This window comes from Dermacentor albipictus, chromosome 1 (assembly GCF_038994185.2).
Source record: "Dermacentor albipictus isolate Rhodes 1998 colony chromosome 1, USDA_Dalb.pri_finalv2, whole genome shotgun sequence".
NCBI classification, from domain to species: domain Eukaryota; kingdom Metazoa; phylum Arthropoda; class Arachnida; order Ixodida; family Ixodidae; genus Dermacentor; species Dermacentor albipictus.
Genome location: NC_091821.1, coordinates 364,335,642 through 364,351,816, shown reverse-complemented (window position 1 = coordinate 364,351,816; position 16,175 = coordinate 364,335,642). Strand labels below are relative to the sequence as shown.

General features: G+C 42.8%; 1 protein-coding gene across 2 annotated transcripts in view; it reads left to right on the top strand.

Moving 5' to 3' along the window:
• LOC135911326 (supervillin-like) overlaps positions 1–14,026 on the top strand; it is a 174,012-nt gene extending 159,986 nt beyond the window's left edge. For both annotated transcript variants that reach the window (XM_065443552.2, XM_065443553.2), the window contains exons 33-36: positions 1,240–1,404; positions 4,616–4,737; positions 5,460–5,615; positions 11,412–14,026. In XM_065443552.2, coding sequence (XP_065299624.2) covers positions 1,240–1,404; positions 4,616–4,737; positions 5,460–5,615; positions 11,412–11,498 — 530 coding nt within the window. In that variant the 3' untranslated portion in view covers positions 11,499–14,026. The remainder of the gene's footprint in view (positions 1–1,239; positions 1,405–4,615; positions 4,738–5,459; positions 5,616–11,411) is intronic.
• Positions 14,027–16,175: the final 2,149 nt, after the last annotated feature.

Here is a 16,175-nt window from a genome sequence, read left to right as displayed (position 1 = left end):
ATCTAATGCGCAAGCACCTTTTATGGGTTCAGAGTAGAAAACTAATGTAGAAATGACATTCGAGCTTCTAAGCAAAGTAAGTCTTATGTGCACATAATTTTATGCCTAGAAAATGTAACATGCCCCCGATTCTGGCAGCAAGAGATGAAACCAGTGAACTCTACCTTCACAAAATGGAAATTTAGTTTCACTTAATGTCCATCATCATCATTCTCAGGCAGCGCTTTATTGCTTTCTGTAAACTGCAACATGTCATCTCCCACGCAGTCTATTGTGCATTTGACATTCTGTATTTATCGCACAACTATGACTAACCGCTTCGCCAGTTTTTCGCTAGTTTGTCCTGCGACGCACGCAGTTCTACAGAAACCCAAAAATGCGTGGCATAACTTGTTGCCGCTAGCTTAGCATGTAAAATAACATACCTCTTGAATTAGCTTTCATGATTATACTGAAAGCACTGCGTTGTTGTTGTCTTGCTATGTGAGAAATTGTTCTGTTGCCATCTCGGGAATTCAGTGGCGATGGCGCTGGCTAGGCTTGCAGTTGCGATAAGCTGTTGCGTATGCTGTGAATCTGGTTTTGGTTTCATATCTGATTGCACTGTGCAGCCAACTTGGGGAACAATTTTTCTGAAAAAAAAAAAAACAATTAAAATAAGTAAATATGTGACCATTCATAGTGAGCTACCATTTTCACTAGAAAGTATTGCGTGGGCAGGCAGAAAATTGTATATTTAGAGGGAAGTGGACACATTCGCTATTCCCTAAGCATTTCCAAGAAGGACGCTGCCACTATTGGGGTCGCCTTGGGTATCAGGCACGTGCATGCTAACCAGTGAAGTTGGCAAAGGCCAATTGCCGGATCAAAAGAATAAATTTAGGCCCATGGAAATGTGTGGGGGCCAGCCGTACGGTTTCGAGTTAACCAAAAAATTAACCAACCACCTTTTTCCACGTGTATTCTTCCTGCAGTGAGTTTGTCTTTACTTGTGACGTTCACTATTCAGCCAGGTACAATTTAAACGCATACAAATTATGGACGCTTTGATACATAACTGAAAAAGTTTTGTCTGTTGCATTAGCCTACATTGTTATGTCATGGTTGTTCTGTTTGCATTTTGACTGGTTCGTGCTGCAGAGCAAGAATTCAAGAGAAAATGTTATTCACAGTAGTGCCTTGTTTAAGTTTTAAATGGGTACATCTGCACTAGTAAATAGTTGGCTTTCTTCCTTGCAGCTGTATTCTTCCTTGACAACCGTCATGAGATGTACATTTGGCAAGGATGGTGGCCAGCCAACGACTCTGAAACAGGCCTACCTCGCATTCCAAACAGTTCAGAAAAGGTGCGGTGGAACACAACACGTCGCCTGGCCATGGAAACAGCCCTACACTACTCCCAAGGTAAATTTTTTTCATTTTTCTGTGTGTCCAGTAGAGCAAATAACAAGTAGTTAGCAAAAACTGCAGCACACCCACTGCAAAGCTAGGCCCGCCAACATCATAGTGCAACTCTATATGTCTATTTAAATAGTCACCATTACAAAAACTTTGCACATCAACCCTTATCCCTTATAAATAAAGGTCGCTCAGGTAAGGGCTAGGCATGCACTAGATGTCTTGATGTACGTACATCTGAAATTTGGTGTTGTAGTTTGATGTTGAACCATATTGAAGCAGGGTGGTTAGAGAGAGGCTCTTAATGAATTCCGGATAGGTTTAACTGGCGGAGTGCCTAGCATGCTACTCCAGATGGGTATAATGAACAACGCAATAGTCTGTGCTTGTTACAATGGACCCCTGTACAACACTTTCGGATATAACGGACCATATTTCAGCATTAGTTTGTTCTACATATTTCATTAATGCAACGAAGTTCACTTTTAATGGACTGTGCTACAACAGACTGTTGGCAACAGCGGACAAAATTAGCGGCAGGCGAAATGCGAAAACACCCATGTACTTAAATTTAGGCGCACGTTAAAGAACCCCAGGTGGTCAAAATTTCCAGAGTGCCTCACTATGGCATGCCTCATAATCAGATCGTGGTTTTGCACATAACTTCTACTGAAATTTTTTTTTAATTAGCAACATTTTTTTTTTAAATCGGGCTTATAAAACATACTTTGTCTGTGTCGACACAGACTGACAACTGACTTGTGTGGGTCAGCCGACGATCATGGCTCACTATCGGCGCAAGGGATAAAGGGAGGGTGGAAACACACCATTTTCTTTCGCATGCAAGGCACAGGGGGTGTGAGGCGAGAGAGAGGGCTTTCTACTCCGGCAGCTGCTGCTTACAGCTTGCCTGCGCAGGTAAAGTATTTTGAAAGCAATCTGCGATGTGAACAAATTGCACCCAGTGCCGGTAGCTTCGTATGCGCTGTGCTTTTTACATTTAGTTCACGTTGAAACGATACAGCAGGAAAGTCAATCAGCTCACTGCTGCTGCCATGCTTATCTTGCTTAATTTGCTATTGCAGTTGATGCCTGGCCTTTCAAGACTTTTGTTTGTTTGTTTTTACTTGGGATGTTCATCACTCACTCTTCGCAATAACGTTGTCACACATTGGGACAAAAGTTTCGGAAGCAACGCATTTTGGATATTACGAACTTTGGAATAAAACGGACATATTTTGTCGGAGTATCAGGGTCTGTTGTAACGAGAGTAAACTGTAGTAGAATCTTGGTGATAAAATCCCACCTGGTGCAAATTACGGAATAGGAATTTTTCATAATTCTTGTCCCAAACTTATTAACTTACACGTGCTTAATTTCTAATGTTCTGATCCACTCTTCGCACTGTGGCTGATGATACGAACAATCGAGCTGCTGTGTGATCCTTGTTGGAGACCGTTTGGAGGTGCCAGCAGGGCCAGACACCGCTGCTTTCAGGCTAGCAGAGCGACTGTGCCGATGTGCCCTCCACCCCCCTTCCCCATTCTAAAAAAAAGAAGAGGAAAAAAAGAAAACCATGTGCGTTATCAAGCAACTGTGCACCTTATAACTTCATGAGAGCTGGTAGTCACACCGCCCAGTCTTGCCCTGTTAGCAAGATCAGAGGCATTCACTTCTTTGAGCAGTCGTATCTCTGTATTCTATCCCCTCAGTCATCTTTGGTGCTCGATAACGATTCGACACTTTTCTACCTTTGCACCTGTCAGCTTGGCCAATACAGCTTGTTCAAAGAAAAGTAAAGAATCCCTTATCTTGTGGCTGGGACAAAGCAACAAAAGAAACTTGAGATAGCCGGGCAGATCTTGAAATGTCTGCCACTGAATATGCAAAGGGTGCAGCTTGCTGCTTGCAGAAATGTTAGCAAAGCACCGGTCATTCAAATTCATATCAGCCAATAGGAGTGCTCTGTGTCCATCATATGACTGCAGTAACAAATCATAACCCTGATTTTTGCTTCTTGCACTCGCTTTTGCTGCTTTTATTTCTACATGGAGAAATACAGCACTGCAGCTTTCTGAACCTCCAATCTCTTGTGTTTACAACTTGCTTGCTTTTTTCTTTTCTATTTTTTTTTTTTTTTGAGGAAATTGACCAAAGGCGTGCCGTGTTGAGTGCAGATGTGGTGTAGTGACTTGCATTCTTTCATTTTGTATTCTAATGAACGCCGCATGAGAACATTATAGTAATTGGTTTATTTTACTATGGAACGCGTACAAAAGTTGGTCAGTTTCTCGTCATTATATCCGATATACCATTGTTAAAATTGGTATTGTTATAGATTGGTTTGGCTGTAATTGTTTTAACTAATGACCTTACGACACATATTAAAATTTACAAATTGTAGCCGGGGAGTTCGCGAGGTGGATCCAGTTAGAATGAATTCTCAGGATGACGTCAGCTTGATAATAATTCCCACACCTCCTGAATAAACGCATCGGCCATCCATACCTTTGCACTTCAAACCATGAAACGGCATTTGGTTAAGAACAGAATAGCAAGTGGAATGACAATACATTTTTGCTGCAAGTTTGATGGCACACATTTCAAAAATGGTGTCATCTACACAATTTTTTCCACTGGATATGCCTTGCAGTCTCACTGGCTGCAATTTGTACATTGCAAAATGTGTGCCATAAGGTAATTTGTTGAAAACAATATTCATGAATTTTGTAAATTAGTTGAAAGCACATTTCGATTTATTGTTTAAATAATGTCCGCCTCCATGATTAGACCAACTCAAGGGCTTGAATTGTGATATCTGCCACAGGCAATGTTTAAACACCGCTTGATGTTGTCACAGAAACACCTGGTATGTATAGTTGCAACCAACAATGTAGTTTTAAACTGAGCGGTGTGGTCTGTACTTCGAGTGTTTTAAAGGATGCACCTCCCAGTTATGTGCTGCGCGACTACAGCCATATTCAATTTTTATTGTCTCATTAGCGGGCTGTACACTTTTGTTGCCAATAGTATATTTGAGCTTACTTAACTTGAAACTACTCTTGTGTAATCAGAAATATATTAAGTAATGTGTACAGCAAATAAAATTTGCTATTTCAGTGTTTGTAGGTACACGGCCACGTATGATACTGGCATTTGCACAGTTTATGTATAACCAAATAACCTCCTTTTAATTTTTTTTCCCTTATTTTTCCAGAAACAAATCCCAGTGACCCCCCAAAGGTGTACCTGGTGTTTGCAGGCTTGGAGCCTGTGGAGTTCACCTGCCTCTTTCCAGAGTGGCAGGACAGGGATGACATTGCTACGATCAACATAAGAGTAAGTACACGAGCCGCACAAGCTGAGACCGGCAGATTATTGGGAGTTTAAAAGTTGTTCTACTCGTGTACAATGCAAGTGTGCTCATTTTGTGAGATATCTGTTGGACCACTTGCGTGGCCAACCTGTTTTCTTCCACTGGACAATGCGGTGAGCAGAGTATGCACTAAGTGGAAATGTGGCCAACTCTATCCAGAAGTGAAAGGGTAAAATTGTCTTTAACCCAAGACTAACAAGGAGCTATTAAGGAAACCCATGGGGGTATCTTCGTAAGTTTTGCAGTTCAAAAGAAGTTCATTTTAGTCTGGGAATGAAACCTAGAGCCAAAACCAACTACTGGAGCTGTTGCTTTACCATCTGAGCTAACCAGATTAGCAGATAAACAGGAGCTCAGTGAGTGGCATTATGAGGCCGAATGAATCAACTTGAAGCCTAGGGCCACTAGACATGGCAAATCATGTGTGGCTACCCGGAAGTAGTATTTGCAACTCAGAGATAAGCTTTGTGAACAGCAGTGAAGCATGGAGAAAACCTGATCTGCACTGCTGCTGGTGCTCTTAAACATTGCATCGGTGGCAATTTTTTTTTCATAGCTATAGTTTCTTGAAAAATTTGCAACCAGCTGTATTTCTTGCATAAGTTGTTGAACAGGCTCCAATTTTTCCATTCTTTTGCTGCTCGACATAGCTTACAATCGATGTCAAATACTTTTCTTTCTACAGGAAGATAGAACTCATGGTGACAGGCTTTCAGTCCAGGAGACGCTTGCCCAGCTCACCAAGACCCACTACACACTCGAGGAGCTGAAGTCTGTCCCCCTGCCTGAAGGTGTTGACCCAAAGAGGCTCGAGTCTTACCTCACCGACGAGGACTTTGAGGTTTGCTCACCGATAACATTTATCTAGGGCAATATGTTTTCGTGATGTCTCAGTGGGATTCACAAGAATGAGTGATGGGCATTTTTTATAATAGTGTGTTGCAGCTGAATTGGTGGTAAATACAGAATCTTGATGATACGATCATGCCTGATACGAATTTTTTAGAACTCATTCCGAAACAGGATTTTTTTAATTTCTCAAGTCCCGACCCAAGTTCATTACATTTTAACCAGCTAAATTTTGAATGGTTAGAACTACTACTCGTGCGGTTCAAACCATTCGACATATATGCAACATATGCTATTGCAATATGAGTAATGAAGGAGGCAGCGAAGAGGCACCGGTAGCCCCAGACAGTTCCTGCTGTCAGGCCGACAGTGTGGCCGCACTTATGTGCCGGTCCCATTCCTGCTGTCAGGGCGACCTACTGTATATTTCTGCGTGTAACCCAGAGGCCGAAGAACAAATCCAGTTGTGTAACCCACGGAAATAACTGCATGCAACAACGCTCAAATCTTTGCAAAAATAGCCTCCATTTGTAGATGCACGATTCATCCACGTCATATCTTTGGCCAGTGGCTCTGTTCCTCCTTCTTCAGCGATGCTGATAAAGCTGGATTCACACGACGGATGTGATTGCGGACGAACGAATCAGTCGTGTGACATGTGGCATGGATCTGATCACTTCGCACTAGCATTCACATGACTGAGCATGACAGCGCACTTGGAGCAACCCCTCGTATGGAAAACGGCAACAGAGTAGACATGACCAAGCTGAAAATCTTAGCGGTGGTTAAGGCTCTCTAGCTTATCATGAAGCACTTTGCATAGACCGAGGGAGCGCCGTGGTCAGGGGTGACATATGATCCCATGAAATGCAATCTGCAAGCTCAAATTGCGATTTTCTCCTTAGTGTGAATACGGCTTTATCTTCAGCTTTCTGCTCTGCTGGGGCTGCTGTTGACCTCAGTTCGTCGTGATCAGAATCCGTTTGCCAGTGCTGCATGCTCTGTTCACTAACCACTAAATGCAAAATGATAAAGAGGACGAGAATACACAACCATGAAGGAGAGGGGAGCTTCAGCGTACTGGGGTGTGGGGAGAGGGTGGGGTCCCTTAAGAGGTAACGAAACTTTGAATGGCAGAGAACCATGCCTTAAAGGGCCCCTAAACAACCTCTTGACATTTGTTTACACATTTCAAACATACGCGCACATCATGTAGATGATGCAGCAGCAGCAGCAGATGATGATGATGCACCGAATGCAGTGACCATCATTTTTGGCAAATGTGGCAGCGCCAGAAATTCAAAAAACAATCTCTTGCTTCTTTCCTGTCCTTATTGGGGCCTCCTTTGCGTGTGGTGATAATAAGAGTGCTCCAGGCAACATAGGCAGGGTAAAAGCTGTCAATTTGTAATGTAAACTTAATTCGTTTTATGTATATTTCTCTGTATAACGATGTTCCAATGAAATTATGTATTCTCATTTAATTTGTCTTTGCTAATACTGTTTCACTGATCTGCAACACCACTGCCTGTCTGTATGACTATTTTTTGTACTTAGCACAGGAGGTCCCCTCGCCAGTTTAAACTCCGGGACCTCCTTCTGTTCTAATATTTATCATATAGTTGGTCAGTCTTCGAGCGAGGACAGCACCAACATGACAAGAGCCATTGTGCGTTCTGAAGATTGAGTGGGGCTCGCCTATTGTGCGCCACCGAACCTCCTGTGAAGTTTCCATTCAGTCAGCTTCATCTGGAGGGCGATTAGGGTGGACATTAGGGATTGTGTGGTTAGGCATTGTGTGCTGACGCAGCCGATAGGTTTCACTGTACTGCATAGAGTTGGTGAGCATATGCGGCAAGTAGGAGGCACCGTGAGTGAAGAGGGTAGCTAAGCAAAGCGAGAAACTGCGGCTAATGCATGCTCGTTCACCAAACTCCTGTAACTTGGCTATTACTGCACCATTTCAAAAAATCCTTGCTGCTATACGTTCATTGCAGACTAGTACACATCAGCCACTAGTAACTAATTTGGGAGCTCAGATTTGTTTAGGGGCACGTTAGACGTGGCTTCCCAATGGCACTCGCTGCACTGCCGTGAAGCCACAGCTCAAGGCAAAAAATTCGCATATAACTGGCCCTCGAACTTTACTGTTAAATTTTCTTAATTTTTGGAGCAGGTTATACGCACTAAAATATGGTACGTCACACTGCCTTGACTCCCCTCCCTTTCGAAAAAGGTAAAATGCTTTAGCTTTGTGCAGTATGATGCTACTTGTTGACCATTTTCAAGCACCTTGCAACTTTATCAGGAGCCGGCAATCGCACGCGATCCAGTCTTGCCAGGAACAAACGATTCAGGCAGTAGCTAGGATGCACCAGTGTAAGAAACACGAGATAGCCATGCAGATCTTCTAATGTCAGCAGCCTCTGAACAAGCGAAATGTGCAGCTCACTGCTTCCAAAATGTACGTGAAACAACCGCACCAGTGATTCAAATTCACGTCAAGCAATAGGAGCGCTCCTTTTGTGCCACGTAACTGCAGTAACGAGTTGTGACACTAGTTTTCCTTTTTTTCACTCACTTTAGTTGCTTTTATTTCTTCAGTGAGAAATGCAGCACTGCAGCTATCTGAACCTCCTATCTCATGCTTATGCCGTTAACAAGATTGCAGCGCAGCGTCAACGAAAAGCCGGGCTCGCGTGATCAGTAATGCAATAGCACCTACCTAATCCCAATTTTTCTTCCTAAATTTCGAGGTCAACACAATAGACACATGAAATTTTCTAAAATTCTGCTGCATGCTTCCAAATACAGTCGAAACCCTCTATAACGAAATCTCGCAACAACGGAATTATCACAGCGAAATATTTTTGTATCCCTGGTGAATGCCCATAGGATCCAATGCATTTCGTACCTTTCAGCAATGAAATGTCACTGTACTACAATCCCGCATCAACAAAATTTGCCGGAATGTAAACCCGCATATTACCTGCTCAGCAGGCTCCAAAATGTGCTCAAATGCGATTGCTTTGCACCAAAGTTGTGTAGAATACCAACACATTACACTTCTGTGGGCACTGCCATTTTTGTTTACAAAAACAACCAACCGTCGGAAACGATCGCATGTGTTGCAAACATGTCATAGCCGCCATCTTGTTTATTGATCGCCCATTTGAAGCGACACGCTTGTTGCTACCAACATGGGACGATGGTTTTTGCATGTCTACTAGGCGAAATCGGAGATCATTGTTCGAAATGCCCGTTCAGTTTGCATTCCCCAAGGCTGAAAACTCGGTGCAGCCTAGGCTAATTGCGTGAGCCGAAAGTGAACGCAAACTGAATGCGCATTTCGAACAACGATTGCCGATCGTGGCAGTGTATTGCGTAATGTATGCCTTGGTGAGAAAAATCCAGGAACCAAACAAAGACAATCAAATTCACGTCGGCAGCACTGAACTGTCGGCAGGGATTGAATTGTTTATGGTGCTTGAGATGGTGGTCGCAGCACGGAGTGCCATGCATCGGGCCGTGATTGTGCGATCATCTGGTGAATACTGATGGCTTGCTTCAGGAATGCTGGTTTTCGTGCCACGTGACAGGCACCGTGTGCGAATTCGGCGCCAGATGTAGATTTGCGCAAAGGGCCTGTAATCTCGTATTGTTTGCCTTCGGGTATACAAGATACAATCACTTTCATGCTCGGCACCGGAAGCGTCGGCGCCTGCGGGTGACCGCGTGCGCTGGAGAAATGCTACTGCATGCGCTGTTGCTCTGCGTCTGGTGCAGAGTTACGCAAGATCTTGCAAAGGTGATCGTATCTCCGAAAGCAATTGACCAAGAATACTGCTCCATGGCAGTGCTGCCAAAGATGGTCGACGCATGCGGTGCGCTTTCTACTGTCCTTAATGCAGTTCTGTATCCTCGAGCAAAGCTTGCCAAAGTAGGCTTGCCAAAATATTGTTCTGCGATGCATTACCTCTCTGTGCTGTCTCTTTTTGCAACAATGAAATTCTCGCGAAAGAGAATTTATTTGTGTTCCCTGCCGGTTTCGTTACTGCGAAGTTCAACTCTATCTCACCATGAGATAAAGTCCTTTCAATTGCAGAAAAAAAATGTTTCTGGTTGTTTCACGTTTTTGGGTGATGCGAATTTCAGATATGAATTCTTAGACCATCCCGAGAGAATCCTGTCATTGAGGTTCTACTGCAATTGGGCAGGTTGTTCTACAAGCACGTGCTACATATTAAAAATGTAATTCGGTGATAAGGTGCTTCTCTTGGTAGGAGTGCAATGTCATGATTCCCGAATTTGGCTCAAATTGTTTCACTATGCAAGATCGCATCGCACATTTCTCTGCAAGCTGTTTCACGACTACAGTGTCAGTAAATTACAAGTAATGTTTCATCTTGCCGTAGGTGCTGTGGAATGGTGCTATTTCAGTCTTTTATGCTGCCATATATATATATAAAATAGTCACTTTACTTTCGCTTATATAAATGTCATGTTGCTTGTACCAGTGTCATATAGTGCATGCAAAGTGTGTCTACCTTCAGGAAAAACCTGGAGTATTCAGAGAATTTGTCAGTTCTGGAAAATCTGAGAAATTGGTTCCTCCAATGACCAGCAAGAAGCAAAGCTTTCAACTGAACCTATGCAGACCACGAATAATGCTTTTATTGGTTTTGTTGCTTCGAGCTTTCCAATAATGCGACTCCATTTCATTCAGTTTTTCTGGTAATTTGATACTTACTGGTGTGCATGCATTCCTATGGGCCCAAACCTTCATTATTTCGATCCTAAAATTGGATTTGGCTAGATAATTGAAACTCGACCAGTCGGAACACATGCTACAACCGTTATGGTGATCCCAACAGCGACCCCTTTAGTGGCGGCGTCTCTCGGCAGAGTTTAGGGGACAGTGAATGCATTTAACATGCATCAATTTGCAGTCAAAAACTCGTATTTTTCTAGCCTGTACTAGGAAGATCTTCGACCAGAAACTGTAGCTCACAATGTTTGATTACGGTATTTGCTAGATTATAAAGTGCACTTCTTTTTTTCCCCCTGTGGAAAGTAGGTCGGAAATTGCCTGAGTGGTTCAATTGAATGCAAAACCAAAACTACCTTCACAGTGGTCGTGTTTTACCGCATAATACATGTGCACTGCGGCGAAGCTGGCTTGCCATTGAGTCGCCATTGTGCACCTCTTATTCCTTACCCATTTTTCTTGCTAAAGAATTGGGTGTGTTTTACAAGTATACTTTGTTTAGAAGCTTTAAGGTCATTTCTATGTTAGTTTTCTACTTTGGACTGAAAGAAAGTGGCCACGTGTTTGATTCGGGGACATGTTGAACTCTGGTACAAATACTGTCAAATGAATCGGCAGTATGTTATGTCATATCTTTTTGTTTAATTTGGCCTGTTAGATAATTTGATCCATTTTTGTTGGCCCCGTCATGGTCTATTTAATGAAAGTTGACTGTGGTGTATCCCACCTGACCTGCAGTTTGCTGGAAATAGTTTAAAATTATTGGCTCGCATAGTAACTTGCGAAGTTATGAACCACCATTTTCTTGCACCTACACTTAGTCTCGTAGACTGCCGAGGAATTTTCGTAAAACATCAGGGAAAACCTGAAGGAAAACAATATATCAGAACTTGAAAGTGCCAACGTATAAAGCACCCTGATGCGTACGTGTAGGGCAAGTGACTGTGCTGAACAAGAGTTTCTCTTTAGCCAAATCATTAGCTGACTGTGTTCTACTTGTTTGCCTTACACACCTTTCAGGCAGTGTTTGAGTGCACGAAGGCCAAGTTCTACGGGCTTCCAAACTGGATGCAGAACAAGCACAAGAAACAGGCCGGCCTTTTCTGAGGTCCTCGAGAAAATTTTATGCTGGCCTAAAATCGGAGAGATGCCACTTCAGACGTGTCTTCACTTTGAAAGCGTGGTCTCCCCAGTGCCAACGGTGCCTAGTAAGATGTTCGGGATATGTGATCAACAGCTGTACCGAAAAACATACATGCATTCCAATAATTCGACATCTTCTCCATAATTGTTCATGAGAAAAGAATGTGGATCATACGTGTGAAGTTTGTATGTGTTCTGTTTTAATTATGTGAGAAATGTGGAATTATGAGAATGCATGTTAAATCTTTTCATTATGGATGGACAAAGGAGACCTTGAGAGGTGCATCTGCTGCCAACTCTGCTGTTTCCTGCCGTGCCGCTAGAAATGTGCTTTCTTTACCCCCCCCCCCCCCCCTTTGCTGTGATGTGATGAGATTTGCTCATGTGTGTCTCGCCTGGCCCCCGTAACATACCTATAAATATTGCAGCCTCTTATGAGAATGTGACGATGACCACCAAATGTGATTTTTCTTTTTTTTATTTGCAAGTTGTCACATGTCTGATACTTCATCTTTCTTCTTCTACATTCTCCTTTTCATTTCGTTGCTGTTTCTTTCTTAATATATACGTATCTGTGGTGATGCCCCTTATTTAACTATGTTGTATTTGTGTCAGAATATATAAGTTCCCTTTGGGGACAGGCTGTTCATAATTTTTTTTATTTACCTGTGATCTTTCAGACATATTGCACAACATGGAGATGCAGTTGACTTGTCATTTTAGCATTTGTTGCAAAAGGAAAAGACAGTGTATTCTATATAAGGATGATTGATGATACTAAGGAATATCCGAGAAGTCATGAATGCAGCCTTGAACAATTTATCATAAGCCCCTAGAACCTGCTGAGGAGCTGTCTGAAATGCAGTGCTCCGTTCAATTTGTAAGTGTGGCCAGAGTATTTTTGTATGTTACTTAATGGGGAGCGACAAAGCATATAGCGGTCTATATTTTAACAATAAATGTGAAGAAATTGACAGCAATATACAATGTGAGACATCTGCAATCCCCATTTTGCAGTTTTAGCTTTCTAACCTACAGTGTATATACAAGAGATATATTATGCCTTACGATTTTGATTTCCTTGTTTTGTTTTGTAAAGGCATTTTGTTCATAATATACTAGAAGCTGCTGAATATACACTGTTAACTTATTTCACATCGAAGGAAGGTTTTATTACAAATTCTATAAGACAAAATTGCTTCTAGACTGCTGGTGAGATCACACGAGAGCTGTGGCACTTTATTGTATATACACTTATAGAGCTGTATATTTTTTGCAAAGATTGTAATTCAGTGTTGTGCGCAGTTTGTGTGTCTTGCCATCTGGTTGTGTTTATATCTTTTATTTCTTTTTGTACATTGTGAAGTGATGTGTTGAAAGCCTCAATCTGCATCGATGCAGAGTATGAGTCAGAAGATATTATCCTAACCAGTGCAGTTTCTAGATAAGCATGACATGCTTGGTCTTCTATTTGTCACAGGGTTCATTACACACTTGCCAGTGAGCATCGGGAGTGCTGTGTTTAAGTTTTTCTCACTCTTTGTTGAGTGCACTCCTTCGTTGTTGTGTGCATACTCATCTGTTGTGATCATGCTGACAAATGCTACAATATGTTCAAATGAAATACAAGTGCAAGTGATGGAAAGAAGTGCCTGCATACAGTTTCGTTTTTTTCCATATTTTTACTGATTATTCGTTAGTCCGGACAAGCCTTTCTCAGTTGCTTGGCAGCAATGTTGCCAGCCGCAGTATTGCTGATGTGAATTGTGAGTGCTTCCTTAGATTGGCACAGTATATACAATCAATTTAACAAGTGGCTAGGTGAATTATGTTCATTTGTACTGCAGTGTAGCACGCACCCTGCTGCTTCATTGGCCACTTCAGGTTAAACAGGGTGTTCTGTACACATACTCCAAATGGATGCCACATCACCAACAACTTAATGCAGTAGCATCCATCTTGTGTAACTACATTTGTTAAAGCTTGTAACAGCTAGTGTGGCTTTCCTGTACCATCTTTGAGGTACCACAGCTACAAAGTCATGCCCATGCTTTGCAGTGCTTCCTTCACTGTGCAAGCAGGGCATTTTAGTGCATATGATATTGCCTGAAATTAAGAATGCAAAGGCAATTTTTAGTGGCTTGTTCTTTTTTCACTGAAACAAAATGTGCTTGCCTGATTTGCAGAAAGCTTACTATACATGTTTTGAGTGTGCAGGTCAAATCTTGAACCTGGTGGAGCATGGCATTGGTGTTTTTACCCTGTATTCTTTTATCTCTTCAATATTAAAAGAATATGTTCCTTATGAAACAGCATTGATACTGCTTACAAGTTGAGACTTAGTCAAATGGCCACGCTGTGTGTTGTGTGTGTGCTTCTTCCACAGTCTGTCAAACTTTATAAAGAGCACGTTTTTTAAGACAAGATTTACATGTTACTAGCATTTTTCTGTAAATAAAGACTGGTCGCTGTGTGCTCCCATTTTCATTCTTTCTTAGTATATTGCCTCCTTGCTCTACTACTGGAGTTCCGCATACACCGTTTAGCACATGTGCTCTTTAACAGTGTTCTGCTGTGATGGAGTTAACTATGGGTGTGCATATAGTAATTTTTAAGACTGAACAGAATATGAATCTAATAGTGCCAGAAGCAAAATCAAATATTGGATACTTTTCTTGCGTAATTAATAGCCATTTTCACATTCAATATAATATGGCGATCACATCCTGGTGTTCATACTGTTAACAAGTTTGTCTCAACGCGTCTTATGAAGTGTCATTTAATGAAAGTGCAGATGGAGCATCGGGAACAAGTAAGCAGCTTGTCCACATGTACAAGTCTCTTCGAAGAGTGTGAATTATGCAGTGTAGCTGGTAAAGGTTAATCCGAGAGCCGGCTCTGCTACGTATGTTTGCATGTTTTAAGTATAAAGTGCCAACCCCATGAAAGCGATTTTGTGCGAGACTGCTTTTAGCAACGGTAGCAACAAAATGGGTTGTCGTGCGAACAGATTGCTTGTTCTTGTTACTTAGTTGCTCGGTTCTCAAAATCTAGAATCCATTACTTGTTGGCTGGAAGTCCTGTGAGCGACTAGTCAATACCACGAAGCCGGAACTGGATGCACATCAGTCAAGTATTGCCGACTGTCGCACGGAATGGGCAAACAACTAAATTTTGATACCTACAAGTATAGGAACCTACTGCAAGACCTTCAGAAATATTTTATGGTGCTCTTTACGTTAAAACATCCCTTCGGTTAATAAAACAAGCATCACGCCAATTTTAGCTTGTACTTGCTGCCCTCGATCATAATGGCAACGGTGGGGAAACGTCGCTCAGACTTCACTGGCGTGTGTTAGGACTTTTTATTTATACTGTCGATCCCATCGGGGATTATAACGGGAAGGGCATGTGCTTATTATATTGAAAGATGACCATGTACAATACAGTCCAACCTCGGTATATCAAACACGGATATATCGAGTTATTCCGTATATCGAATACTTTTTATATTGCCCGGAAAATCGCATGCATTTTTTTTTAACGGGGTCGGTCGTAAAATGGATATGTAGAACATCGCTACCCCAGCCCACGTGTGCTAAGTTGACAGGCGGCGAGCTTTACCGCAACACCCTCGAAAATGGCGGGGCGCGATGCGCGTGCCCGACTGCTGCGCACTATAGCCGCACACATCGATTGCACCGTGGGCGCCATTTGAACGTATTGGCGCACGCAAACGGCGGCTTGGCTCGCAGTTTGTCACTATAACACGAAACTCTATGGCTTGGCTAGCTCGACACGTCAACGACGCATTGCGTTTGCCGCGCTGACTCCTCCTCGGTGCCGCGCTCTGCGCCTGCCGCGCCTCGCGAGGAATGGCGGTTTGCTTGCACAAAGACGCGCGCTGTTCGCAGTGCCAACAAAAAACACTGCCAACAAAAAAGTATTAAGTGGCCTCTGCCCATGGCAGAGGCCACTTAATACTTTTTTGTTGGCAGTGTTTCAAAATGCTTCGATTGATGGACATGGAGATCGCAGCGGAAGTAGCGGCCAAACAAACACGCTGCCTAGGTTGATCCCGCAAGCGCTGATTTTGCCCCGCTCCAAACTTCAACTGAGGCACCGGCCTATTGCTTGTGCATCGTTTAGACTATATTGAGGACGGCATGGTGAAGCACGGCTGCCAATAAGAAGCAGGCTACACTGCCGCAGTGCTTTCAGCTAAAGAAATCAATACTTTGTGTGAAGCTTCAAGTGAGTATTTACTGTGCCGCGATTGGTTCATTGATTGATTTGTACAAGTACCTTACGTGTTTTTTAGGTGATCTTATATATATCAAATTCTGGCCATATCGAACTATTTCGCTATCACCGCGAGGGGTTCGGCTGCATTTAGATTCTATCAGCGCCTCCTCTATTTTTAGATGCCCGTCAGGTTGTGCGGCAGGTTGTGCGCAATTAGAGTCACTGGAAAATTTTTCCAGTGACTCTATGCGCAATGGGAGCTCGCTGGACGCCGTGCTTCGCACTCTTGCCACAGTGTAGCGCTACCGGCTGATCGCCGGCCCATCGTCTGCTCTGGCTGTACAGACTGCAGTTTACGTATTAAAAAAAAAAAAATTGTAGCGACAGCTAACTATT